The following is a 26,049-nucleotide window of genomic DNA, read 5'->3' as shown; positions in this document are numbered from 1 at the left end:
TAAACCTTCAGCTACTACCCATATGGAATGCCTGAGTCCTTGCTCTCCTCGCCTTAGCTTTTCTAACTTCCAGTTCCAGAATGTTCGTGGTATTCTATTAGAATTTCTAACAAGTAACAAGAGAATGTGTATAACAGATAGTATTTTAGCTACCTATGCTGAAAGATTGTCTAGGTTTTAAGTGGTATTTGTTTTCACTTAAGCCTCCTGCCACTGGTTAAAATTATAGAGATTTAGAATGGAGCCTAAAACTCATTAGTGACTGTTTTAGTCAGTTAGGGCTGCTATTACAAAGTACTATAGACTGGGTGGCTTATCAACAGCAGGTATTTCTCTCGGTTCTGGAGGATATATGCCTGAGGTCAGCAGGCTAGTATGGTCAGGTTGTGGTAAGGACCCTCTCCCGGGTTACAGACTGCTTACTTCTTGTATCATCACCTGGTAGAAAGAAAACAAGCAAGTTCTCTGACCTCCTTTTAAAAGGGCAGTAATCCTATTAATGAGGGCTTTACCCTCAGGAACTAGTAACTTTTGAAAGTTGCTACCTCCAGATACCATCACATTGGGGATCAAATTTCAACACAAGAATTTGGGGGGTGGGGACCATAAACATTCAGTCTGTAACAGTGACCTATGTTGTATATCATGAGATAGCATTTTATATGATTATGTGTTAAAGCTTGTTTAGCTTGTACTATTAAAACTGCTTTTCTATATTTGCTCACATTTAGGTTTCCATTTTAAATTTCTGAAAGTTTTATTTCTTAAAATTTCTAAAGCGCTATAAATACTGCTTAAATTTTAAAAATAAAGTCTAGGTCAGTACGTTCTACATTTTCTGCTACATATTTTTTCAGTGCTGTTGAACTGTTTTAGTAAGAGTTGTAGTTGTCTGATAATATTTTATATTAGAGGTTTATATAAGAATGATCTTTGAAAAATTATTTTAATTATTTAGTAGAGTACCATACTAGATTGGCTTTATTATCAGAGTCACGGCAGATAATCTGAGCAGAAGTGAAAAAAGCCACTAAATAGCCAAGGTAAAAGTTATGTGCTGAAAGTTTTCTATTTAATTTAAATGTGAGAGGCTTATTTATTTACTTTAGAGACAGGGTCTTGCTATGTTGCCCAGACTAGTTTCAAACTCCTGGGCCCAAGCAATCCACCTGCCTTGGCCTCCCAAAGTGCTGGGATTACAGGTGTGATCCCCCACATCCAGCTGAGTTTTTAAGTGAGATTCTATTAGTACTTACTCTCTATTTTCTAAGAAATATATTTTTCCCATTTCAAAAACAGTACGTATCTACAATGTAAAAAAATATAGTAAATTGATTAGTAAAATTGATAAGTACAATTACCTCTCTCTTCTTTAGAAAAACAAAGCACCTCCATATTCGTTCCTTAGTTTTGGGCCATTCCTCTATTTCCCTTTGTAGCCAAATTTGTTCATATGTTGTCTACATAAACTCTACATTTTCACTTTCTCATTCACTACTTAGTATCATACCATCTTTTAGTTCCTTTTATTAAGAGGTAATGCATTATATTTCCATCATTCAAAGACAATCAGTATGTAATTTTTTTTGTATTTCTTTCTAATTGTTTCTGTTTATATTTTCCCCTCATGCTTGTTATGTATTGTATGTGTAATTTTATATCATGTTTCTTTTGCTTAACTTATCATAAAGCATTTTTCTCTAATTGTATTTTTGTGGCCGTTATTAACTTGCTGTGTTCTAATGACTTATATCTGTATCTGTCTTCCAAGCCCATATTAGAAAGGCATGCATAGTGCAGCAGTTGCAAGCAGGCAGTCATTTTCTGAGATAGACATACCACCTAATTGCAAAGGAAAAGACTGAAAATTGAGACTAGAATACAAAATGTAATAGCTGAGAACCATACCATATGGAATCAAACTATATTTGCAGCACTGACTGTTAAACTGTGGAACTGTACTTCTAGATTTTACTTGGAATCTGTGATTACAGACCTTAGATGGCTGCTTTATATTTCCTGGCAGTGTTTGTATGCTATACTTCTCAGAAAACTTTTTTAACATAAATCCTTTCTCTCCAAACCTTAAGCATCCCTGTCTCAGCTTCACCCTAAGCTCCTGAAACCAGAGTCCATCACCCTCATCTGTATGCTATGAAACTACAACTCTAGTGAAATGTGCAGGTCCTCTTTATATTTAACTTTGTAAAATACATTTTATCACCTGTTCCATTTCAGTTGGATTATTCCTGTTACCACACACACTTTTTTTTAAGATGTCCCATTTAAAGTAACAACAAATAACAAATTCATAGCCCTACCTCTCTCACCCTTAAAAAACAAAAGCACCTCCATATCCATTCCTTAGTTTTGGGTCATTCCTCTATTTCCCTTTGTAGCCAAATTTGTTCATATGTTGTCTACATAAACTTTACTTTTTCACTTTCTCATTAACTACTTAGTGTTATACCATCTTTTAGTCCCTTTTATTAATCCCTGTGGATTTGGATACCACAATTATATAATCACCTCAAATTATCTCTGACCTCCAGATTCTAATATGCAGTTCCCCGCTTGACATTTTTACTTGATGTCTCATGGGTACTTATAACTCAGCATTTTTAAGTTATTGATTTCTTCCTGATCTCTTCCATATCAGAAAAGGTATCATTATCTTCAAATCAGAAATGTAGGTATTATTTATTGCTTACTTTTTTTCATTCTCTTCCTTTGTTTATCAGCAAGACCTGTTGATTCACTCCCCATGTCTCCCTCTAATTCACGGAACAACAAATGTGATCTTAAAGTGTGAATTGAAGTATTTATCTACCTTGCTTTGAGACCATTATTTAGCATAAAATCTAAAGTCCATACTATGACCCGTTAGGCTTTGCGTGATCTGTTCCCTTCTTATCTCTTCCGCCCCTTCTATGCTTCTCCATGAAGCTCTTGCCTCATTGGCTTTTATTTACTGTAATATCCTGTGTTCTTTCATGCCTCTATGCTTTTAGACTTAGTGTTCTCTGCCTGGAATACTCTTCCTCTATTTTCTCATTCTTTAGGTTGCTGGTTAAATTTCTCAGGGAAGTTTATCTCACCTGATATCTAAGGCGGTCTCTCACATTTCACCACTTGTTTCATTCTTTTTTGTGGCATTGCAATTTATTTTTCATTGTTTAATTGGTTAAATTTGATCACAACTGGAGTAAAACCATATCCCAACTGGAATAAAACCATATCGCAACTGGAGTAAAACCATCAAAAAGGCAAGGGCTGTGGCTTTAATTGGGTGTGATTATATCTCCTCTGCCTATCAGAGTATCTGAATATAGAAGGTTCTCCTTAAGTGACTGATAAATGAATGAATGGGTAGACGAGTAACAGACTAGAAGTGACCCTAAAAATATTGAGCATCCTTAGATTCTAACTTTGAACAATAATTCTCACTAATAAAGATGACTCTGAGTTATTCCATAAGATATAATAAATCTAAGCTGTTTTAGAAAAGTGAGCTTACAAAATAAGATTTAACAAACATGAGTATATTTAAAAAGAAAATGTTTCTTAGAAAATGTGTCTTAAAATATTTCTTTATTATAATAGGGCTCTAAATAAAACCCATTTTTTTCTATACTGAGAATTCTTTCACTAATTATTATTTCTCAAAGCTGAACAACTAATTTTAGTCTTTATACATGAGTTTCTGGATCATGTTCTTTTAAATGAGTTATTGCTCATAACTGTTCTTCTAAATGTTATGGGCTCATACTCATTATTTGTGGATTTTGTTTTGTGATTTGCCTGCTAGCTAGCATTTGTTTGTAATTCCAAGATCAGTGCTTTTGTTGCTTTTGTGGCAATTCATGGACATAGACAGTGACAAAAAATTTGAGTGGCCCTATATATATGTTCCCGGTTGAGGTCCAACAAGGCAACAGTCTGCCTTATTGTTTCAGCTGTCATATTGTAAACAAATCTCTTTTTTATGATCTGTTTAGGGCCACTTTTTTTTTTTTTTTTTTTAATTTTGTTTTCCATTTGTGATCTTGCTGTTTAAAAAGGCCCCCAAGCATAGTGCTGAAGGTACTGTTTAGTATTCCTAAGCACAAGAAGGCTGCCTTATGGAAAAAAATTGCTAGAATGATGCATAGAACTCAAAAAAATGCTGTACTTATGACTACTGGTATTAGTTAAGCTTTGCTCAGGCATGAGTTATGCTGTTGGCTGTGAATTTAATGTTAGTGAGTCAGTGATATATATTAAATAAGATACCTTTAAGCAGAAACATACATAAAAGAAGCTTGGGTATTGATCAGTTGATGAAAATGTTATGACCCAAGGCTCACAGGAACCTAACCCTGTATTTCCCCTAGGAGCAATGGTTCAGTGTTCGCGGTGACTTTATAAAACAAAACTATGGTGAATAACGAGAATCAATTCTTGTAAGTTAAAATTCTGGACTTCAATAGAAATTCAGGAAGTGCCTCCTTACCTGTTTATTGTAATTTAGGGACTTTTTGGTTGGGATGTATATATTTTTTAATCTTAAAGTCATTAAACTAAGCAAACAACTGAATTCATTTTGGGAAGTCATCCTTTTAGAACATTTACTATATGGCAGTAACTGTACTAGCTTTGAAGTATACAAACAGCAAGAAAGCCGTAAACTCTTTTGGATCTTTCACTTAGGGAAACATTCCGTTTTAATCTACCTTATCTGACACCAACTGGGTATACTGCATTTGTATTCTGACAGTAATTATCTGGAATTAGTACAGACCCCACAGGTTAAAGGCAAATTTCTCCGTAAGACTGCCCCTGCTTCAGATGCCATCTTCAAGTTTTTAGGGTACTCAGGCCAGCTGCACTTCTGACTTATTAATAAGCTACAAATTTGAGGATTCTTATGATCCCCTCAGGTCCAGTAATCCACTAGAATGATTCATAGAACTTCAGAAACTGCTTTATTTATTATTACAGTTTTATTTAAAGGAAGCACATAGGGTAAAATTTGGGAAAGAGCACAGAGTTTCCATGTCCTTTCCCTCTGGAGTCTGAGGATGTCATCCTCTGGGCAGGGTACATCAATGCATTAACTAACAGGAAGTTCCTCTGAGCTTTGATATCCAGAGTTTTTCTGGAGTTTCATTATATAAGTATGATTTTAATTCACTGATACAAAATTGATTTCAGTGATCCACCTCAATTTCCAGGCGCCTCCCACCCCTGGAGGTCAAGTTCCTGAAAGTCCTAACCCTCTAATTGTGTACTTGGTGTTTCTGGTAAACAGCTCCATCCTGCAGCTATCTGGGGCCCACCTTGACCTACCTCATTAGCATAACAAATATATTTCTACTACTCTTGTTTTTATGTTTAAAACTCTGTGCCAAGAACTGGGGATAAAAAGCAGATGTATTTTTTATTATACCACAAGGAGACTGTTTTGTAAACACTAAGAGAGAAATTAATAGTTTGCCAAGTAGAGGCATAGGTGTTTATAAGGAGAGAAGAATATATGCAAAAGGCACAAAGGGTTGAAAGAATTTGTGAGGAAGAAAATGTCACTTAGTCAAGCCAGAAAGTATCACCTTCAAATGGGAATGTTTGTAGGTGAATCTGGAAGAGTAGGCAGTGGTCAGTCAGATCATGAAAGACTATAGAAGCAAGAGATAGTGCATGACCCCCATACACATGTGGGACTTGTACTATGTGTTTTAATAGAAATTTTCAAGCATACAAGGAGTAGATAGCATGATGAATTCCTATATACTCATCACAATTAATAGCTGGTGGCCAAACTTGTTTTATCTGTTCTTCCCCCAGCATAGGTATTTCAGTGTTTATATCAAAAAAATGAGATTTTTAAAAATTACCACATCCCATTATCATACCTAAAAATTTTTATTAATAATTTTTATTATCAAATATTCTGTCAGTACCCAAATTGCCAGTTCTACAGTTGTTGGGTTTTTGTTTTGTTTTGTTTTTTTGAGATAGGGTCTTTGTTGCCCAGAGTGGAGTGCAGCGGCATAATGACAGCTCATTACAGCCGTGACCTCCCAGGCTCAAGCAGTCCTCCCACCCCACCCTCTTTCCCCCACCACAGGTGCTTGCCACCACACCTGGCTAATGTTTTTTTTTTTTTTTTTTGAGACGGAGTCTCACTCTCTCACCAGGCTGGAGTACAGTGGCACAATTTTGGCTTACTGCAACCCCTGCCTCCCAGGTTCAAGAAATTCCCCTGCCTCAGCCTCCTAAGTAGCTGGGACTACATGCACATGCCACCATGTCTGGCTAATTTTTTGTATTTTAATAGAGACGGGGTTTTACTATGTTGGCCAGAATAGTCTCAATCTCCTGACCTTGTGATCCCCCTTTCTTGGCCTCCCAAAATACTAGGATTACAGGCGTAAGCCACCATGCCCGGCCCTAATTTTAAATGTTTTTGTAGAGATAGAGTCTCATTGCATTGCTCAGGTTGGTCTCAAACTCCTGGCTTCAGACAGTCCTGTAGTCTTCTAAAGTTCTGGGATTACTAGTATGATTCACCATGCCTGGCCTGCAGTATTTTTAAAACAGCAAATCAAAGAGACTGTGTGCCATGGCTCATGCTTGTAATCCCAGCATTTTGGAGGGCTGAGTAGGGAGGATCCTTTGAAGCCAGGAGTTCGAGACTAGCCTGGGCAACCAAGTGAGCCCGTTTCTATTCTAAAAAACAAACAAGCAAACAACAAAAAAACAAATGAACAGCAATTGGGCAATTTTAAATTTAAAAAAATCTAGATTTTTGTAATTGAAGAATTGGAAGATCTAGCACACTAGATCTGCATTTCTTCCTTTATAACAATAGGGCCTTTGTCAAAGTTTTTGCCTAGCTGCCTTTTTCATTGCTTTACCCTGTGAGGAGCCTTGGAAATGATTTAAACAGGCATGGGTCTTGATAAGATTTCTATAATGGAAAAATAAGTAAAGATGGTCCACCTTTCTGTAAGGTATAAAAACAAAAACAGAAAAACAATGACTAGCGGTAAGCTCAGATGCATTTGATGAGTAATGTGTCCACAGGAAGGCAGGGAGGGGACCGGTGAGAGAATTTGCAGTAGTCAGATGCAATAGTCAGATGTTCAGAGGAAGATACACTGAACTAAGATCTGAACTAAGGTCTCTGCAATATGGCAGAGTTTAGAATTGTAAGAGTTGAGGGACAGAATTAATAACATGTGGAGAGGGCACATTGAAAATAAGATATTTAAGTGACTGGTAGATAGTTGGGACGACTGACAAAACGTGAAATTCAGGATGAGCCACTTGGTGCTTGGGAGGGAGTAAATGATTTGTTTGGATCTTGAGTATTTCTTCACTTCAGATTACAGTATTTTTACTGTGGTAGAGAGGAACACAACCAGTTGTTGCTGGATCCTTACCTGAGGAAGGTTAGATGTAGCTAAGAGTGTTTTGTAATACAATGATTTTTCTCTAATTCTTCTACACATAAAGTTTGAGAATTCTGAAACTAAATTAAAAAGGGAAAAGAAAGAGTACCTGTAATGTGAAAATTCATTCAAATAAGTCTCTTTTTAAGATAACTCTCAATTCCTTCAACTGAGGGGTTAGTAGAGAATTAATGTGCTCCTGCCCACTTGGCTGCAGACTTCATTTACTTTTAATAATAAGCCTGTATAATCTTAATATGTATTAATACATTGCCACTTGTAAGAAATATACATACAAATGGCATTGCAGGACATCTAATGGCATCTAATAAGGGCCTGGTAAATGTTTGCTAGATTTTTATCTAGGTCTTTTTAAAATTTAAGAGATAGTATTTGTTTTGGATTACAGTTCTGACCTGATATTTCTTGACAGTGCCTTCACAAATATGAAATTTAATAAATATTTATAGGATAAAGAATAATTCTGATGATTTTAAGCACTTTATTTAAAAGGATTCTTTTTTTGCTTAGTTTAAGGTGGTATCAACATCCTACAGAAGAAGAATTAAGAATTCTTGCAGGGAAACAGCAAAAAGGGAAAAGCAAAAAAGATAGGTAAGTTATATTGTTGAGCTTATAAAGTGTTAAATATTTAACACAATTTATATAAATATAGTTTTATGCTTTGATTAAAGAAACATGTACCAATTATGTTTTAAGCAGTTGATAAATTTGAGATCAAAACCCATGAAAATCTAATATGTAGTAATATATACACACAAAATAGTGATTATTTTACTCAACAATGGTTAACTTTATTCTTTTTTTAAATCATGAAAACAATATAGCCGTCATACTAAAGAAAATTTAGTTGGGGGTTGATTGAGGAGAGAGTTATAACCCGCATCTTTATCCTACAACTCATTAAAGATATCAGTTGGTTTGGGCTATTTTCCAGATTTTGCTGCTACTGTGTGTTGTGGTATTGGGCAAATTAACCTGCTTTTGGCCTTAATTTCCTCATTTTAAAATTAAAAGGGATGGATAATATAACTCTGTAGGTCTCATCAGCCCTTGAATATTCTGTTCATGTTTAAAGTTTATGAAGAGAACTGTCTACTAATAAACCTCACAAAACAGACCATAGTAGCCTCATCTGTGAAATTGAAAGAGTAAATAGAACAATAGTCATTTTGAAGAATACTCCCCGCTTTAAAATTTCATCTCTGTTTAAATAGAGTTTTTAGGGGAAATGCGTGATTACCTCTCTGAATGGACTTTGTTTTTACAACTGGGGATCCAAGAGGACTTCTTAGGGCCCCTGTGACTCTGAAATCATGACTGATTGACGCAAATTGTAACCATACTTCTCATATATATCTTAAAAATGTTAAACTAACCTAATAAATTTATATAAGCTAAAAAATATTTCGACATTAATGATTATTTGGCCTAAAATTGGAAATTTGAAAAGACTGTCTTTTTTGATCTTGCTATCATCCTTATTCACTTATCATTCCAAATATACCTGGAAGCTCATTGGAATATTAACAGTAAACCTTACTTCTTTTTATTCCAGTAGTTAAGTTCTTCAGTAAAATAGCACAGTTCTACTTAATCCACAAAACAACCGTGAAAGTTAGCTAATGATGAATGAGAAGCTATTGATCAGAGACGTTAAATTAGTTGCCCAAGTTCACTTAACTAGTAAGGTTATGTACTAGTAACCAGGATTTGAATCCAGGTTAATTTTTTGTTTCCGTTTCTTTTTAGCTGTTTCACTTCCACCTATTAATAGCTACCACTTTCGACATTTGTAAAATATAGTTATGTAGAGTCTTGCTCTGTCACTCAGGCAGAAGTGCAGTGGCACAATTCTGACTCACTGTGACCTCGATATCCTAGGCTCAAATGATCTTCCCACCTCAGCCTCCTGAGTAGCTGGGACCAGAGGCATGCAACATCATGCCCAGCTAGTTTTTTTAAAAATTTGTAGAGACAGGGTCTCCCTGTGTTGTCCAGGCTGGTCTCCCCTGGGATTACGTAATCCTCCCGCCTCAATCTTCCTGGCCTCTCAAAGTGTTGGAATTATAGGTGTGACCCACTGCATCTGGCCTGAATCCTTATTATAATGCCTTGTAATGAATAATTCTGTTTTACAATAATTTTTTTCCATTGAACATGCCTTATAGTTACAGAAAGGTACATTAACATTGCTGCCTTGTTCCTATTAACAAGATTTATTGTTTGGTTTATTGACATGAATTTATTTTTACTAAGGCTTCCCATTTTATTCACGGATAAATGCAAAGTTGTTTCTCAATATTGAAGTTAATGTTATTAAAACTTAGTTGAAGCTGGGCATGGGGGTGTGTACCTGTAGTCCCAGCTACTCAGAGGCTGAGGCAGGCAAATTGTTTGAGCCCTGGAATTTCAGCCCAGCCTGGGCAACTGTGTGTCTAAAAAAATACATAAAATAATAAATTGAAATCTTAGTTTATTACTTTCTATATGTTTGTCTTTAAAAATTAAATTTGGGAATCATACAAATGTACCTGAAGAATTTGTTTTCCTTCATCTGTAATTTTTAGTAAAAGCTATTCCAAGTTAGTCTTTCATGTTTCTGAATTTCTCATACACATAAATCTTAATATAATTCTTCAACTTTGACTTGCATATAGTTACAGGTCTGTTTGTATGTATGTATGTGTGTGTGTTTATACGTGTCACTTCAAGGAGAAGTGCACTTTGTCTTCATTTGCATTTATTCTTGTGCCTAAAAAGAAAAGAGAGTAGGAGAAATGGGTGTGAAATGCTAAGCTAGCAAAAAAAGGTTGGTTGCAGCCACTAATTTAGGTAATTATTTCCCTGCTAATCTGTATATTCACATGATAATATATATCCAAATTTTATAGTACCCTTTTAAAAACTACCTTTGAGTACCTTATCCCCTTATTGATGAAGTATTAGAAATTCTTCCTTTTCACTGTAAAATTTAAAATCTCATTTGTAATTAGTTTGAAACAAGCACTTGGATAACAGTGTAGGTAACTTGTTTTTTGTGTCACTTGTCTGATTTTTATAGGAAATATAATGGTCACATTGAAAGTAAGCCATTAACCATTCCAAAGGATATTGACCTTCATCTAGAAACAAAGTCAGTTACAGAAGTGGATACTTTAGGTAAGGGAAATCTTACTAAAATGTTCTATAAATCTCAGTTTTATATTATGGTAGTGAAAGTGCTTTCATTTTAATAAGTTCATTATACAGAATATGGAATCTTTCTAAGAACTTAGAAGCTCAAATGACTTCATTTGAATTAAATTTCTTTTTTTGTTCACCTAACTTGAATTATTTTTCCTGTTTTTGAAAGAGGCTTACACAAGTTTGTTAACAGTTTCTGTTTATTAGATTGAGATCACAGTCAATTCTTGTTATCTAGAGTTCTAGACTTCCTTTTACTAGTTATGCCAGTCTGCCCTTTTCTAATGTGGCTTGCAAAACTGAATTAGAAATGTCAGGCTGTGAGCAGCCCAGGGGTTGATGTGCCTATTCCTATGCAGTTGAAAATTCAGGTACAACTTTTGACTGTCCGTAAACCTAACTACTAACAGCCGACTGCTGACCAGAAGATTTACCAATAACATAAACAGCCAACACATACTTTGTATGTTATATGTATTATATACTGTATTATTACAATTAAAGTAAGCTAGAGAAAAAAATGTTATAAAGAAAATCATAAGAGAGAGAAAAGTTATTTTCTCTAAAGTGGAAGTGGATCATCATAAAAGTCTTCATCGTTGTGATCCTCACTTTGAGTAGGCTGAGGAAAAGAAGGTAGAGGAGGGGTTGGTCTTGCTGTCTGAGGGATGGTGGGGTGGAAGAAAATCTGCGTATAAGTAGACAAGCGTGGTTCAAACTGTTGTTCAAGGGTCAGCTGTATTTCTGTTGAATTACCTGTATTTCTGAATATAGGTAATTCAACAGAAATACAGCTGACCCTTGAACAACAGTTTAGGGTCACATATAGTAGAAAGGAAAGTGGTTTTAGAATAATGAACTGGATTAGAAATTAGAAAAGTTTACTTATTCAGGATTTACTTTTACCCATTATTTCTGAATAGGTCATTTAGTTTTTTTCCTATAAATTACAGAAATTTAGTATCTCAATTTCGGTAATTATATAATGACTACAGTGATTCTAGTTTAAAATGATATTTATATGAAATTATTTGAATCCTAGAAGGAAAAGGCATCTAAGGTGAAATAATTTAAAACACTGGTTTTTCAACTTTGGCATATATCAAAATCACTTAGTAGATTTTTTTGAAATAAAGATTTCCTACTCCCATCCTTGGAGATTTAGTGAATCTAGAGTGTGTTTTGGGAATTTGCATTTTTAAAAGTGCTCCAAGTGATTTTGATTTTTGACCCGGTTTGAGAACCACTGGTTTATGTGATAAAGGAAATAAAATGATACGTGTTTTTTAAAAATAATTTTGATAATATCATATAAGGTGTCATTATGTAATTTGACCCTTCTTGGGTTAAATCATACTGGTATCAAAAAATCTTAAGAGATCTAGCATCTCATATAGGATTATTTTATGATACACGGTGGTTTCAAAATATGTGAAAGTTTATCATTATATCTGTAAAGGTTGAATGTATGTATAAAGGATATCCTAGAACTAAAAAATGTCAGTGAAGAACAATATAAATCACTTATCTAATATCATTTAGACTCTTAAGACTGGTGATGTCATTCTGTTTTCTCTTTTTAACTATTTACATTCAACATTTAAAACATTTAAAGGCACATTGACTTTTTGATTAGTAGTTGTCACATTTGTTTCACTACTTCTATATGTGCTTACTTATATAAAATGTTCATAGACATGTATAAATACAAGAAAATATAAACATTCTTTCTGATTTTTAGTTGTTTTAACATCTTTACTAATAATGTTTATTGAATAATTTGTCAGCTAATTAACTTTAATAATATCTTAAAATTATTGAATATCAGACTTTGTTACAATATTTTACTTTTATTACCCCATTCTCACAATTATGAGGTGGCTAACTGTTATCAGTTTTTTTTAACTCATTAGGAAGAAGAGTTGAAAAACTTGGACAGGGTTACCACTGAATGTGGTACAGGCAGTCAGTGAGAACTAGGCTATTTTAATGAACTAAAAAAAAAATTGAAATTAGGGTATTATAGCGTTAGTGTGTAGTTTATGGAGTATTTTGTTTCACTTCTAGAATTTTGAGAACTAATTGCAAATGGTACTCATTTATCAACTGGTCATGTAATATCAAGAGCATTTCCAGTTAATCAGAATAGCAGGGAGATGTTCATATATGTTTACAAGTTTATGTAATCATTTGTGAATGCATGTTGTATATGTGTGTTTAGGTGAAAGTAAAGGGTTTTCTGTCTTCTTTTGACTTCAGTATTTTATTAAAAGGCATATATGTAATTGTATTACTGATTGCACAAAGCATATAACACTTGAGTTAAATAGCCCAGGAAATACATAATTTATACTTTCGTGGAATGTATATATTATTGGTGTCTCAATAATTATTGTGAAAATCTATCTTAATTTGTATTAGCTATTTATTATAAGAACCTTTTAAAGAACATTAGAACTTTTGAATGTCAGTTGGCTGTTTGCTATGAATGAGTTCCATGGAGGAAGCCTCTATGAGTATGGGCAGGTTTGGAGAATTAGAATGCTTATTTCAATTGTTGATAATAAAATTGAAAAACTTAAATGGATTTTGGTCTATCCTTCCCACCCACTTCTCTTATCTCCTTCCAGATAGAAAGCTCAGTATGGGTGATTTTTTTTTCTTAGCAGGGAGAGGGGATTGAGGGTAAGAATTCTGCAACCATATCGGGATGAATCTTTCAGGCTTATGTTCAGAAGCTGTATGTCAGTCGCAATTAGAAAACCTAAAGTAGGGCTGGGTGTGGTGGCTCATGTCTGTAATCCCTTCTCTTTTGGAGGCCAACATCGTAGGGTGACTTGAGCCCAGGAGTTTGAGACCAGCCTGGGCAATATAGTGAAACCACATCTGTACAAAAGATAAAAAAAATTAGCCAAGTGTGGTGGTGTGCATTTGTAGCCCAGCTACTAGAGAAGCTGAGGTGGGAAGATTAAGCCCCAGAAGCTGAGGCTGCAGTGAGCTATGATCATACCACTGCACTCTCAGAAAACCTGAAGCAGTTAACCTAAAGTTAAATTGAAGCAGATTAAGAGATTTAAAATAACTTGAAACAAATTTTAAAATCAATCATAAAAGAATTTTGGATTATTAAAATGTTACGATCATCTTATAGAAATGGTATAAATTTTGGTTAGTTTTGATACTGTGTTCAATAGGTCTTATTTTACATGATATTGTCAAAATACTTTTTCTATAAGGATATTGTATCTTCAAGTATAATTTTATTATATTTTATGACTAAAAATTGTCCAAAGCAATGCAGATCATTTTATTATGTGCCATGAGAACATCTGAATTGATGGTTATGTACGTGATTTACTTCCACATTTTTAGGAGGCCTTCTAAAAAATGATGTTGATGTTTTGGACTACACTCTGTAGAAGTCAACCAGAATGCCTATGCCTTATAAGAGGTTTAAAACAACTGAAATGCAAAGGATGATGGAATTACATTTGCTTTCAAATAATGTTACTTTCAGTGTAAACTCTTAAGAATGGAATAGTTTGTTGAAGGGGTATGGTTTTATGGAAAATCAACAGACATTTTATAAACTTTTCTTGTAGAACAAAAGAGGGTATAAAAAGTATATTGTTTATTATTTTATTATTATTATTTTTGAGATGGAGTTTCATTCTGTTGCTTAGGTTGGAGTGCAGTGGCATGATCTGAGCTCACTGCAACCTTTGCCTCCCATGTTTAAGCGATTCTCCTGCCTCAGCCTCCCTAATAGCTGGGGCTATGGGTGCCCTCCACAATGCCCAACTAATTTTTGTATTTTTAGTAGAGACAAGGTTTAACCATGTTGGCCAGGCTAGACTCGAACTTCTGACCTCAAGCGTTCCACCCACCTTGGCCTCCAAAAGGACTGGGATTATAGGCTTGAGACACTGCACCCTTCCTAGTTTATTATTTTAATCTGTAGTATTTCACAGAATTACTAGTTTACAATTAGTACGGCCAATATTTGTAACATAAACTTTAACTCTTACTTCACAAAAGTGAACAATGTAAGTAAAGTGGTTGTGTTCTATAAGTTGTTTTCTGAAGTTAAGGTATCATAGCTAGATATTTAAAAGAAAACACTTATAATTTCTGAAAAAAATGGCTATATCAGTTAATACCAATAAATTGCCATCATACTTTACCAACAACTTAAATAACTTTTGATAATCTTTTAAGGTTTATTTTAATTTGTGAGGTACTAAAATTTAGTTTTGGGTGCTGACATCCTCAGTCTATTACCTGCATTTTTAGATTCCTATATTTACAAATCTTACATTGCAAATGAATAAAGTCTAACATATTTTAATTTTAAATAAATCCTCATAAGTTATTTAAGAAAATTAAAGCGAAACATATTTTTAACCTTTTTTTTTTTTTTTTTTTTTTGCAGCGTTACATTACTTTCCAGAATACCAGTGGCTGGTGGATTTCTCAGTGGCTGCTACAGTTGTGTATATAGTAACAGAAGTCTACTATAATTTTATGAAGCCTACACAGGAAATGAATATCAGCTTAGTCTGGTGCCTGCTTGTTTTGTCTTTTGCAATGTATCCTTCAAAACATCATTAATATTAATTTATTTTGCAGATAACACCGTTAGATCTCATCCCTGATTTGAGAAAGATTTTATGTCATTAGATAACTTTTCTTTATTGAAATTTTTTTATATACTTGAAAATATTTTCAAAGTAATAGAGGTAAATCATTTAAAAAGCTAAATATAAGAAAAATGCTAGTGCTCTCCTTTTTCTTTCTTATCCAAGTCTAGCCACTTTCACCTTTTTTAGGCATTTCTTTTGGGAATTCCTTCTTTGTGTTTAAATATTATGTGGTAATGGTACTGTATATATATTATTTATATATTATTGCACCTTTCTTCCTCTTCCCTTTTCTTCCCTTCTCCCAAAATGCAGATAACATTTTGTGAAATTTCTAGTCAGTTTTATCATGTCATACCTATGAAAATATTTACAGCCAGGCTTTATACTGTATTATTACCTTCCTTAAATACTTTTTTATTTTTATAATTGTGGAAACTATGAACTCTTCCACAGAATTGGTAGAACCTCAATAGTTCAGATACTTCGTTTCTGTTTTTTCTTTCCACATGGAAATATCCTTCTGGAGCCCCTACTTTTCTACGCTTCCGGCATAGCTAATATCGTGGGACTTTCTTCACTGCCTTCCAAGAATTCCCTCTATCCCTTTCTGGATTTCATGATTTCCTCTTCCTTAGTTTACTCTCTGTTTTTTTGTTTGTTTGGTGTTTTTTTTTGTTTTGTTTTTTTGGCAGAGTACATTCTCCTATGGTGTCCTTAGAAAGGGTGCCGAATTGTCTTTTGAAATCTTGCTTGCCTGGAATTATCTCTGTTTTTTCTCTCATACTTGATAGATAGGTTGGCCCAATAGAAAATTCTAAGAAAGAAATAGGTTTTCCTCGGAATCTTGAAGTCTCTTGAGAAATTGGATGCCCTTTTGCTTTTTGTATATACCTATACCTCCCCTCTTGTGTACACCCTCTGGAAGGTTTTTCTTTTTATTCTTTTGGTTTTTGATTTTTCATCATTGATTGCGCTAAGTTTTAGGTTTACCCTTTCAATCTGAAAACTTGTATCTTTTACTACGAGGAGATATTATTATTTTCTCATTTTTATTAGAATTAAATATGTTCCCTACTCTTTTCTTCCTTTCCATCTCTTCAGAGACTTCTTCTAGCTTTTCTCTGTTGGACACTTACTTTAATATTTCCATGTACTTTCAAGGCCACTCCTTGATTTTAGTTTTAGGCTTTAACTATTGGCATTTTACTTTGGAAATAAGGATTAAGCCCAAGCATATCCTTGTTCAGCCAGTTAACCACTGGTCATTTTCCATTTATTTCATCTTCCACATGTAGTGATGTCATGTTTTTAGAACAATATTCCATGTTTATGTTATGATCATGTAAACACCATTCACAGATGAATACTTGCCTTAATTTTTCATTTGCATTTTTTATTTGTACATGTCGTTACTTCAACTTCAAACTCTTCTTTTTCATCCCCTGTGTTGGGACTTTACCAGTCTGTGAACCCATGTTCTTGAGTTCTAGAAAATTGTTTTGAATTTTTTTATTCATGTCTACAGCCATACCAACCTGGACACACCCAATCTCATCTGAATTAAAGTCAGATTTCTTCTGGACTTTCGAATTCAGCTTCCTTGTTCTGTTGAATCTGCTTTCTAGCTTCCAAAATTTTATTACTTTTTCTCTTACTTTATTTATGTCCTTAAAAGCAGATTCCTTTACCATCATTTTGGTGGAATTTAGGAAGAGATAAAAAGTAACTGATATGCTTAATCTGTGTTAAAAAAAATTTTTTTTAGAGATGGGGTCTTGCTCTGTTGCCCAGGCTGTAGTGCAGTGGTATGATCATAGTTCATAGCAGCCTCTAACTCCTGAGCTCAAGTGTTTCTCACATTCCAGACCCCTGAGTAGCTGGGAGTACAGACACACACCACCAAAACCAGCTAGATCTGGGAAGTATTAGCAACTGCAATACAGACTTTTAATCAGTCTTCCTATTTTATCCATTCCTCAACCCTGTGTATCAAAGTACCTCATGTCTCCAGTTCTTGACTTTTCCCAGGTTTCTGATGAATGAATTGACTTTCTTCTTACTGAGTTTCTCCCCTTGCAGATCAAGCACAGCAGAGAAAGCTGAAACCTAAATCAATTGGTTATTGATTGTCTATTCACTTACCATCTTTCAAAGTTTTGTTGATTTCTTATTTATTTATTTACTTACTGTTGTCTTTTTCTATTTTCTGTTCTTGAGGGTTTTGACTTTCTTATGTGGCTTACTTAGATTGTGACAATGAACAGAGGAAGTGCATGTCTTACATCTTAATATTTAACTGGAGACTACACCATCATCTTTTAAACCTGTTGAGTGGATACCATTTAAAATATATAATTTGACATTTCATCACCAGTGTAGTACCTTTCTTTCTGTTGCCTGTTTTGGATTGATTAGGTATAATTTAGACTAGAAGAGCCAGAACAAAGTCTTAAGAGTCAATATCTTCACAAAGTATGTAGTGTACTAGGTAGAAATACTAATCATGTGTGTCAGTTGAGAAACATCCTTAGATATCCAGTATTGCACTAACTCCAAGAGCAGATTTTAAATTCAAGCACATAAAATATTCCTGTTTAATTCTATAGTATTAAATATGTGAAAATACCATTCAGTCAGAATAAAGACCTATCCCTAGACATCGAGTCATATAAAACACGTTAAAAATATTTTACCATGATAGTTAGGACTAGCTGATTATATGTCATGTTACTTTTTTGATACTTCAATGAATTCTGATGATCTCCAAACTATTGCTTTTTTTCCTGTGCCCGGAAACAAGGTCTCACTCTGTTGCCCGAGCTGGAATGCAGTTGTGCAGTCCTAACTCACTGTAGCCTTGAGCACCTGGGCTCCTACCCCAGCCTCCAAAGTAGCTAGGACTACAGTTGTACCCAGCTAATTTTTAATTTTTGTACAGATAGGGTCTCTCCGTATTGTCCAGGTTGGTCTTAAACTCCTGGCCTCAAGCCATCTTCCTGCCTTGACCTCCCAAAACACTGGGGTTACAGGCATTAGCCACTGTGCCCTGCCACTATTGCTTATTATTGAATATTCTTCACTTTCTTCGTGGTTTACACATATGTGGGAATGCATATAGTTGATATGCAGTTTTATTTTATTGTGATTGAGCCCTTGATACATACCTACTAGAGAAGTTAGAAAAATATACTTGTTAATAGCTATTCATATTGTTTATGTGAGTAAATTTTGTCTTTAATCTTACTCTATAACGCCTAATAATGTGAGAGCAAAGGTCCCACACAGTCTTTAGCACTGAACTGACTGCTTCGTTTTAAGTAATGCATTTGTGAAAGGCATCAAACAGTAACATCTCTGCAGGAATCCTGTAGCTGGCTGTCTCCCTATCCCAGATGCACAGAAAGTGCTGAAGAGCTTACAGGCCAAGCTACTTTCTGCCAGCTTTGATTCTCCACAAAGAGGGTGGGGAAGAAGCCAGTAAAATTGTGTGTACGCTTGGGTATGTGATTTTTTTTTTTTTATTTAAACCTATAGCATGAGTTAAAGTTGCCTACCACCTTTAAATGCATATAGGAATCAGGAATTAAATTCCAGCTATCCAGATTAACACCAGAGAGAAAGATGTTTATAGCCTATCTTTTATCTTTAGTTATAGCATAACCTGTTTTTCCTTTCATACCAGATGGTTGGAATCTAGCAGAAGTAACCTCTGTCTATTAGGCAAACACATGTCTCCATTGATTACATAGGACAATAGCTTTGTTTAATTTCTTAGTCATATATATCTCAGTTAATTCAGAAATTCTCTGCAGTTGTTCATGATGAAATGTTTTTTGTTAAAGTGGTCCCCAAATTAAACACATAAAACTTTAAAAATCAGTTCACTTAAAAGGAAGCAATTTTTTTCTATTTCCATGGCCATTTTGTTTTATTTCTGCCATCACTTACATTTGACATACATAGGACAGCAAATTTTTTCAAGATTATACAGAATCTTGAAAGTTCAAAAAGCACAGGAATTACTTTTTAAAATTTACATCCCTAAAACCTTGAACCAAGTCTTCTCTTGTCGTCAGCTCTGCTTTCTGCTTCACCTGAGTTGTTCCTTCATTTCAGCTATTACACCTGCTTAGAATCTCACTTCTAAACCCAAACGAATTCTCAGCTCCACTCTTCTTTCCCATTTCTAATTCTAACTATTTTCTCTGACCAAGTCTGTGTGTTTCAATTCCGTTTATGCCAAGTTACATGATATGGGGAAGGAAAAAGATAAAGAAAGCCTTGCAATAAAGATGGAGTATTTCTAGTAAATGCCTTTCCTGTATGATGGCCCATGAAGTCTTAGTGTCACTGTAGAAATGTGTACTGATTTTATGAATATGAAGCATATCATTTTCATTTATGAAAAAATGAAAAGCGAAAAGGTAAAAATGTTGCTTGCAAAGCCAGAGGCCCTTTGGTGGAAGTAAAACTTTTAAAAATGAAAATATTCTACAATGCATAGATTTTTTTTTTTCCAAGAACCTCTCTTAGAAATAAGCTGTAGCACAGAGAGTAATACTGAGTCAATTATGTGAATTTGAGTGAGAAGAAAGCTATTCTACAAAGAGTGATAAAGCTTCTCAGTAGTCCTATTATATTTGGTTGAAGGCCTGGATCATTAGTCACATTTCCACAGTGCTTGTATTTTACAATGTGGAGGTTTAAGGTACAAAACCCTATTATGTATGTTTTCATGGCTATGTAAAAATTTTAATTTTCGTTCGTTGCCAGGCATACAAATTTTATTCAAAGCTGAAAGCTGTGACTAGTTGAAGTAAAAATAAATTTTAAAGTTTTCTGATTTAATATTCAGTTCTGTATGTAAATTTGTAAATTAAAGGTCTACAAATGTTGCATTTGTTTGCTGTGGCATATAGACAACCACAGCAAACTAGTACAACTAAGTCATCATTTCTAAATTCCTTCAAAGTTTCTAAGTTACTATGTTCTTTCATTTACAAAAATGTTTTGCTTTAGATTAATAAGGAAAAACAAGACACTAGTAAACTGCATAAGATTTCAGTTCTAGTGAGAGAAGGAATGGAAAACTCAGTTATTGAATCTGAGCCAAGGTACTTGTTTTATCTTGAAGACTTGTATATAGCATGTTATGTCAAAGCTTGCTTCTTGTATGAACTTGGAGGTTTTTTTTGGTGACATTAATGCTGTCATATTACTGAGATTTCAAGACAAAAACCTATAGTTAAATAGGGATTTGGGGTAATACGACATTATTTCTGTTTATTAATTTATAACTGAGTCTGACTTTTTTAGCTGCAAAGTGATAATTTTTTTCTGAAACTAAAATTTTATTCTGAAAATAAAAGATTTTCTGAAATGAAAAGATAGTTTCTTTTGTATTTTAAATAAAGCTTGTGTATTATGCTTTCAGAAATTTTTGGCTATTATTTCTCTTCACAGACCAGTTAGGTTGAGGCTGGCTATAAGCTTTTTTATGGAATGGCGTTTTAAACATGCACAATAGTTTTTTGCTTATATTCTAAGGGAATTTTAGGTTCTTTTTCTCTGTAGTTAAAGGAACCTCCATATCTAAGAAAGTATGAAAAATAGTTTAAAATTATGTTAAATTTTTTTTTTAACATTGGAAGATAGGATCAGATTAATTTTAAAAGGTTTTTATTTAATAGGTCTTATTCTTAGTTTTCAGTGTATATCTGTAATAGATTCTTGGTATAGTTTCTAGTTTTCTTTGCAATATTGAATGTGAAGTATAATGTATTTTGAATATTTTAGTTGCCTTATAGAAAAACAGATGTGGAAGATTTAATTATTTGAATAGGAAAAAAATTAGGGATTTTATTTAATAGCAGTGGTCAGAAAAAGAATCCTTTTTTCACAGAATAGAAAAACTCAGTTAACATAAAAATCACTTAATTGAGTGGAAATGTGTTCTGTTTTAAAAAGATAATAATAAATTTGTGAAAGTTTTTTGAGAAATCTGTTTATTCCATAGGATACTATTTATCGTATTTGTGTATGGGTAACAAAATATTTCTTCTTGGAATATGGTCTCTTTATTTTCTTCTGAAAAAAGCATTGATAAAATATCTTTGAATAATCACAGGATGTTAGGGTACAGACAGTGTTTTCTTAATAAGAGAATTGGGACTTTAAAGCAGTTTATAAATTAAGGTGAAACATAAGGTACTATTTTTGGTGGGGAGTGGGGAGAATGTCTTGCTCTGTCACCCAGGCTGGAGTGAAGTGACATGATCTTGGCTCACTGCAGCCTCTGCCTCCTGGGTTCACACGATTCTCATGCCTCAGCCTCCCAAGTAGCTGGGACTGTAGGCACGTGCCACCCTGCCCAGCTAATCTTTTGTATTGTTGGTAGAGGCAGGGTTTCACCCCATTGCCCAGGCTAGTCATGAACTCCTGAGCTCAGGCAGTTTGTTCACCTTGACCTCCCAACGTGCTAGGATTACAGGTGTGATCACAGCCACTGGACCCAGCCCATAAAAGTACTTTTATAAGTATATGTTATTAAATTGTTATTCTAAATCTGAGAGAAATTTACCATTTTAGACCTAAAAATTGAACCTGTTCATCATTTGGAAGCTTATCTTCAGCTTGAAGGTAAAAATATTTAAAATACTCTCTTCTGAGGACATTGTCCTACCCGTCCTTGACTCTTGACTTTTCTTTCCTATTAGAATTTAGTGTTTTTCTTTCTTGATTTGTTGAAATGTTTTGGTGGAGTTTTCTGCTAAAGGGTACGTGTGAGGTAGGTTAACTATTTTCAGACTTTGCAGTTTCGAAAGTGTTTTAATTTTATACTCATTCTGTTCTTGGCATTTGGTTGGATATAGAATTCTAGATTATCAATATTTTTCTTCATAATTTTGAAGGCATTGCTCCATTGTTCCCAACCTTGAAAACTACTATTAAGAATTACTGTATCATGGTGATACTTAACCTTTTGCATATACCTGGTTTTGCTTTATTTTTCTTCTGAGGTAACTTAGAGTTGTCTCTTGATTTGTCTTTTTGTGAAGGTTCATGATCGTGTACCTCAGGAACATCTCTTTTACTTATGTTGGGCTTTTAGTAGGCTCTTTAATTTGGAAACATCAAGTTTAGAAAATTTATTTTATTATGTCTTTGAGAATTTTTTCCCTCTGTCCCTCCACTCCTATTTTCTTTCTGTGTCTCACTTTTGTTAGTCAGGTATTATATGTTCTGGATTGATCCTCTCATCAGTTTTTGTCTTACTTTTTTTTTTTTTTTTTTTTTTTTTTTTTTTTTTTTTTTTTTTTTTTTTTTTTTTTGAGAGGGAGTAGTCTTGCTCTGTCACCAGGCTAGAGGGCAGTGGCTCAATCTTGGCTCACTGCAACCTCCATCTCTTGGATTCAAGCAGTTCTTTAACATTTTTAAAGTATTAGGGGAACAAAGTAGGCAAAAGAATATGCTGCAGAGACTGCATATGGACCACAAAGCCTAAAGTATTTACTCTCTGGTCTTTTATGGAAAATGTTTTCCAGTCCCTTTTTTAATGTCTGAGGATTCCTTTCATTTTTAAGAGATGACCACTAAAAGCTGATTGGAAGCTCTGTATGTAATTAGGGCTTATTTAGTTTCACTAAAGAATAACTTGGTAATCCCGAAGCCAGCTTTATCTTAGGTAGCCCATAATGTCATTGTCTATTGGTCTTTTCTTTGAAGCCTTTTGGTTTCTCTGGAGGAGAATCTCTTAATCTCCTGCCTGGAGTGTACAAACCTGCTACACATGTTTCCAAGGTGAGTACTACCTCTGAGTGTGTAGACTTTCACTTAATCATCCTGTTTCCAATGCAGCTGACTAAATCTAAACTCTCCTGTGCCTCTGGTTTAGTTTCTTCAGAGGCAAAATGTTACTCTTCTGCTGGATTCAGAGTGGCCTGGCTGCATAGGAAGTCAGTCAAGGTGGAGAGCTATGAGTCCAGTTGCCACCTACATAGAAGTCAGCCCATACCACATCACTGCCTACATACTTCTTAATCTAGTACCTCTTAAGTTAAATTATCATAGAAAGACTTTTTATTTTTATTTATTTTTATTTTTTTGAGATGAAGTCTTACTCTGTCGCCCAGGCTGGAATGCAGTAGGACGATCTCAACTCACTGCAACCTCTGCCTCACTGCAATCCCCTGAATCCCTTCAAGGGATTCTCCTGCCTCAGCTTCCTGAGTAGCTGAGATTACAGGTGTGTGCCACCACACCCAACTAATTTTTGTATTTTAGTAGAGACAGGGTTTCACTATTTGGTAAGGCTGGTCTCGAACTCCTGACCTTGTGATCCACCCGCCTTGGCCTCCCAAAGTGCTGGGATTACAGGCTTGAGCCACTTTGCCCGGCAGAGTTTTAAAGATTTAAATATGATCAGGAATGGTATGATTATCTGTTTGTATTGTATTGATCCATATGTTTTTGTGTACATTGCCATATTTTCGGTGTTACATGTTAAATATTTAATTTAGTTATCTAGAAAACATCAAGTTGTTGCTGAGAACTGGAAAGGATTAATCTTTGATTTTCAAAATAGCCCTGTGAAATTGTAGATTATAGTGGCTATATTTTACAAATGAAGAAACTGAGACACAGAGAAATTAATTTTCATGTAGAAAATCACATAGTTTAGTAAGAGTAGAACTAGAACTAATACAGTGTTTAGCTGAGCACTTTAAGTCTAGAGAATGCTTTCTTTACAACTTTGTCACACTATGGTTTAAGATAATATATGATTGCATGGCAAGTGAATAACATTAGTAAGGATATAATAAGTTCAAAAGAGGAAAAAAATGGCCTCAGCAGGGAAGGTAATGGTGAGTATCATGAAGGATGTGGAGCTTTTGTTGAACCTTTGATTGGGCGTGAGGAAGGGAAAAAGGCAGTTCAGTTGATAGATTATGATCCAAGACACTGTAGTTATGACAATCAGGAGATGGTAAATACACTATTCTGATTGAGGGAGAGATTTGGGGACTACTAAATGAAAGCTTGAACATGGGGGTGTGGCCAGATCATGGTGTTACATATGGGTTATTGGGAGGTTTTGTTCTAATATGGAACTCAATAAATATTTGCTTTTTAAGATTTATCCATTATGCAATATGAAGTGAGAATGCAGGGATTATACCACTTTAGGAATTTGTGGTGTGGATTATAAAGTGTTAGTGATAAGTACAAGATGATGCTTCATGTCTGAATTAGATTGCATGTAATTTTGTTTTCCTTTAGTGTTGGCATGTTTTGTAATTTCAATATTCATATTCTGGAATAAAAAAGTTCAGTGGTAGGTATAATTTTGGGGAAATTTTCTTCTGATGATTTGATACCACTTTTGGCCAAAGATATTATTTGTTTTTTCAGTGTAAGTAAGGAAGTTGGAAACTGTCTCGTTATAGATTCTGGTAAACATTTTCAGTAAAAATGAAGCAGTGTTTTTCAAACCTGGATTTAAGGCATTTAGGCTATTAGAGATCATGGCTGTATCTTAAAAGCAGTTCAGTTATGGTTTTGCAGTTTAACTGTATTCAACTTTCTTTGTCCTCTTCCAATATGTAAGCTCTTATAATGCCAAGAAAGATGGATGGACCTGTATTGTTTGATACAGGTTAAGCATTACAATCCAAAGTCCAAAATGCTCCAAAATCCGAAACTTTTTTATTACCAACATGACACCAGAAGTAGAAAACTTTACACCTGGCCCCATGTGAGAGATTGCAGTTAAAATGCAGTCAATTTTTTTTTCATGCACAGAACTATTAAAAATATTGTATAAAATTACCTTCAGACTGTGTATATAAGAGATATATGAAACATAAATGAATTTCATGTTTAGAATTTGGGAGTCCCATTCCCAAGATATTACATACATGCAAATATTTTAAAATCAGAAACACCTGGTTCCTTTCAGATAAGGGGTACTCAACCCATACCAGTAAAATAAACCACTGGCTTTGGGTTCTTGTTCGTCTGTTTGTTTGTTTTGTTTTGGAGAAGAGACGAATAAATAACATGTAATTCTGAATATCCTGGAGTGAAAATTTGAGCATCTGTATTCTAAACACTCTTAAATAGTGTTTTGTGTTCCATAAATTATGCCTTAAATGTTGAAGTTGAGATAAAGTTTCTAAGACTTAAAATTTTCCCTAACTTAAAAAAAAAAGTCGATCAGATTTTCTACTTTTTTTTTCAGTATAGGAGATTGATATCATTTATTGTTGCAAATGTGTATATTGCCACTTTAATTTGTTAATACTTTTTAAGTTCTGGGGTACATGTGCAGTTCATTCAGAATTGTTACATAGGTATACACATGCCATGGTGGTTTGCTGCACCCATGCTCCGTCATCTACATTAGGCATTTCTGCTAATGTTCTCTCTCTCTAATCCCCTCACTCCCTGCTATCCCTCCCCTATCTCCCCCACCCCACAACACGAACTGGTGTGTGATGTTCCCCTCCCTGTGTCCATGTGTTCTCATTGTTCAATACCCACTTATGAGTGAGAACATGTGGCGTTTGGTTTTCTGTTCTTGTGTCAGTTTGCAAAGAATGATGGCTTCCACCTTCATCCATGTCTCTGCAAAGGACGTGAACTCATCTTTTTTATGGCTTCATAGTATTCCATGGTGTATATGTGCCACATTTTCTTTATCCAGTCTATCATTGATGGGCCGCCCAGTTCTAATTTTAAAAGAAAAACTACAATTTGTGTGGAAA

General features: G+C 34.4%; 1 protein-coding gene across 10 annotated transcripts in view; it reads left to right on the top strand.

Moving 5' to 3' along the window:
- Window positions 1-26,049, top strand: part of TMEM161B (transmembrane protein 161B) — a 76,039-nt gene that overhangs the window by 33,270 nt on the left and 16,720 nt on the right. For 5 of the 10 annotated variants that reach the window (XM_017508214.2, XM_017508197.2, XM_037731330.1 and 2 more), the window contains 3 exons: window positions 7,965-8,048; window positions 10,519-10,616; window positions 15,073-15,229. In XM_017508214.2, coding sequence (XP_017363703.1) covers window positions 7,965-8,048; window positions 10,519-10,616; window positions 15,073-15,229 — 339 coding nt within the window. Of the gene's footprint in view, window positions 1-3,989; window positions 4,443-7,964; window positions 8,049-10,518; window positions 10,617-15,072; window positions 15,230-26,049 lie in introns of those variants that run through there. The other 5 variants (XM_037731336.1, XM_037731323.1, XM_037731334.1 and 2 more) reach the window with 2 other exon arrangements.

This window comes from Cebus imitator, unplaced genomic scaffold (assembly GCF_001604975.1).
Source record: "Cebus imitator isolate Cc_AM_T3 unplaced genomic scaffold, Cebus_imitator-1.0 Scaffold16, whole genome shotgun sequence".
NCBI classification, from domain to species: domain Eukaryota; kingdom Metazoa; phylum Chordata; class Mammalia; order Primates; family Cebidae; genus Cebus; species Cebus imitator.
Note: the sequence above shows the minus strand (reverse complement) of the source record. Positions and strands in the feature narration are given on the sequence as shown.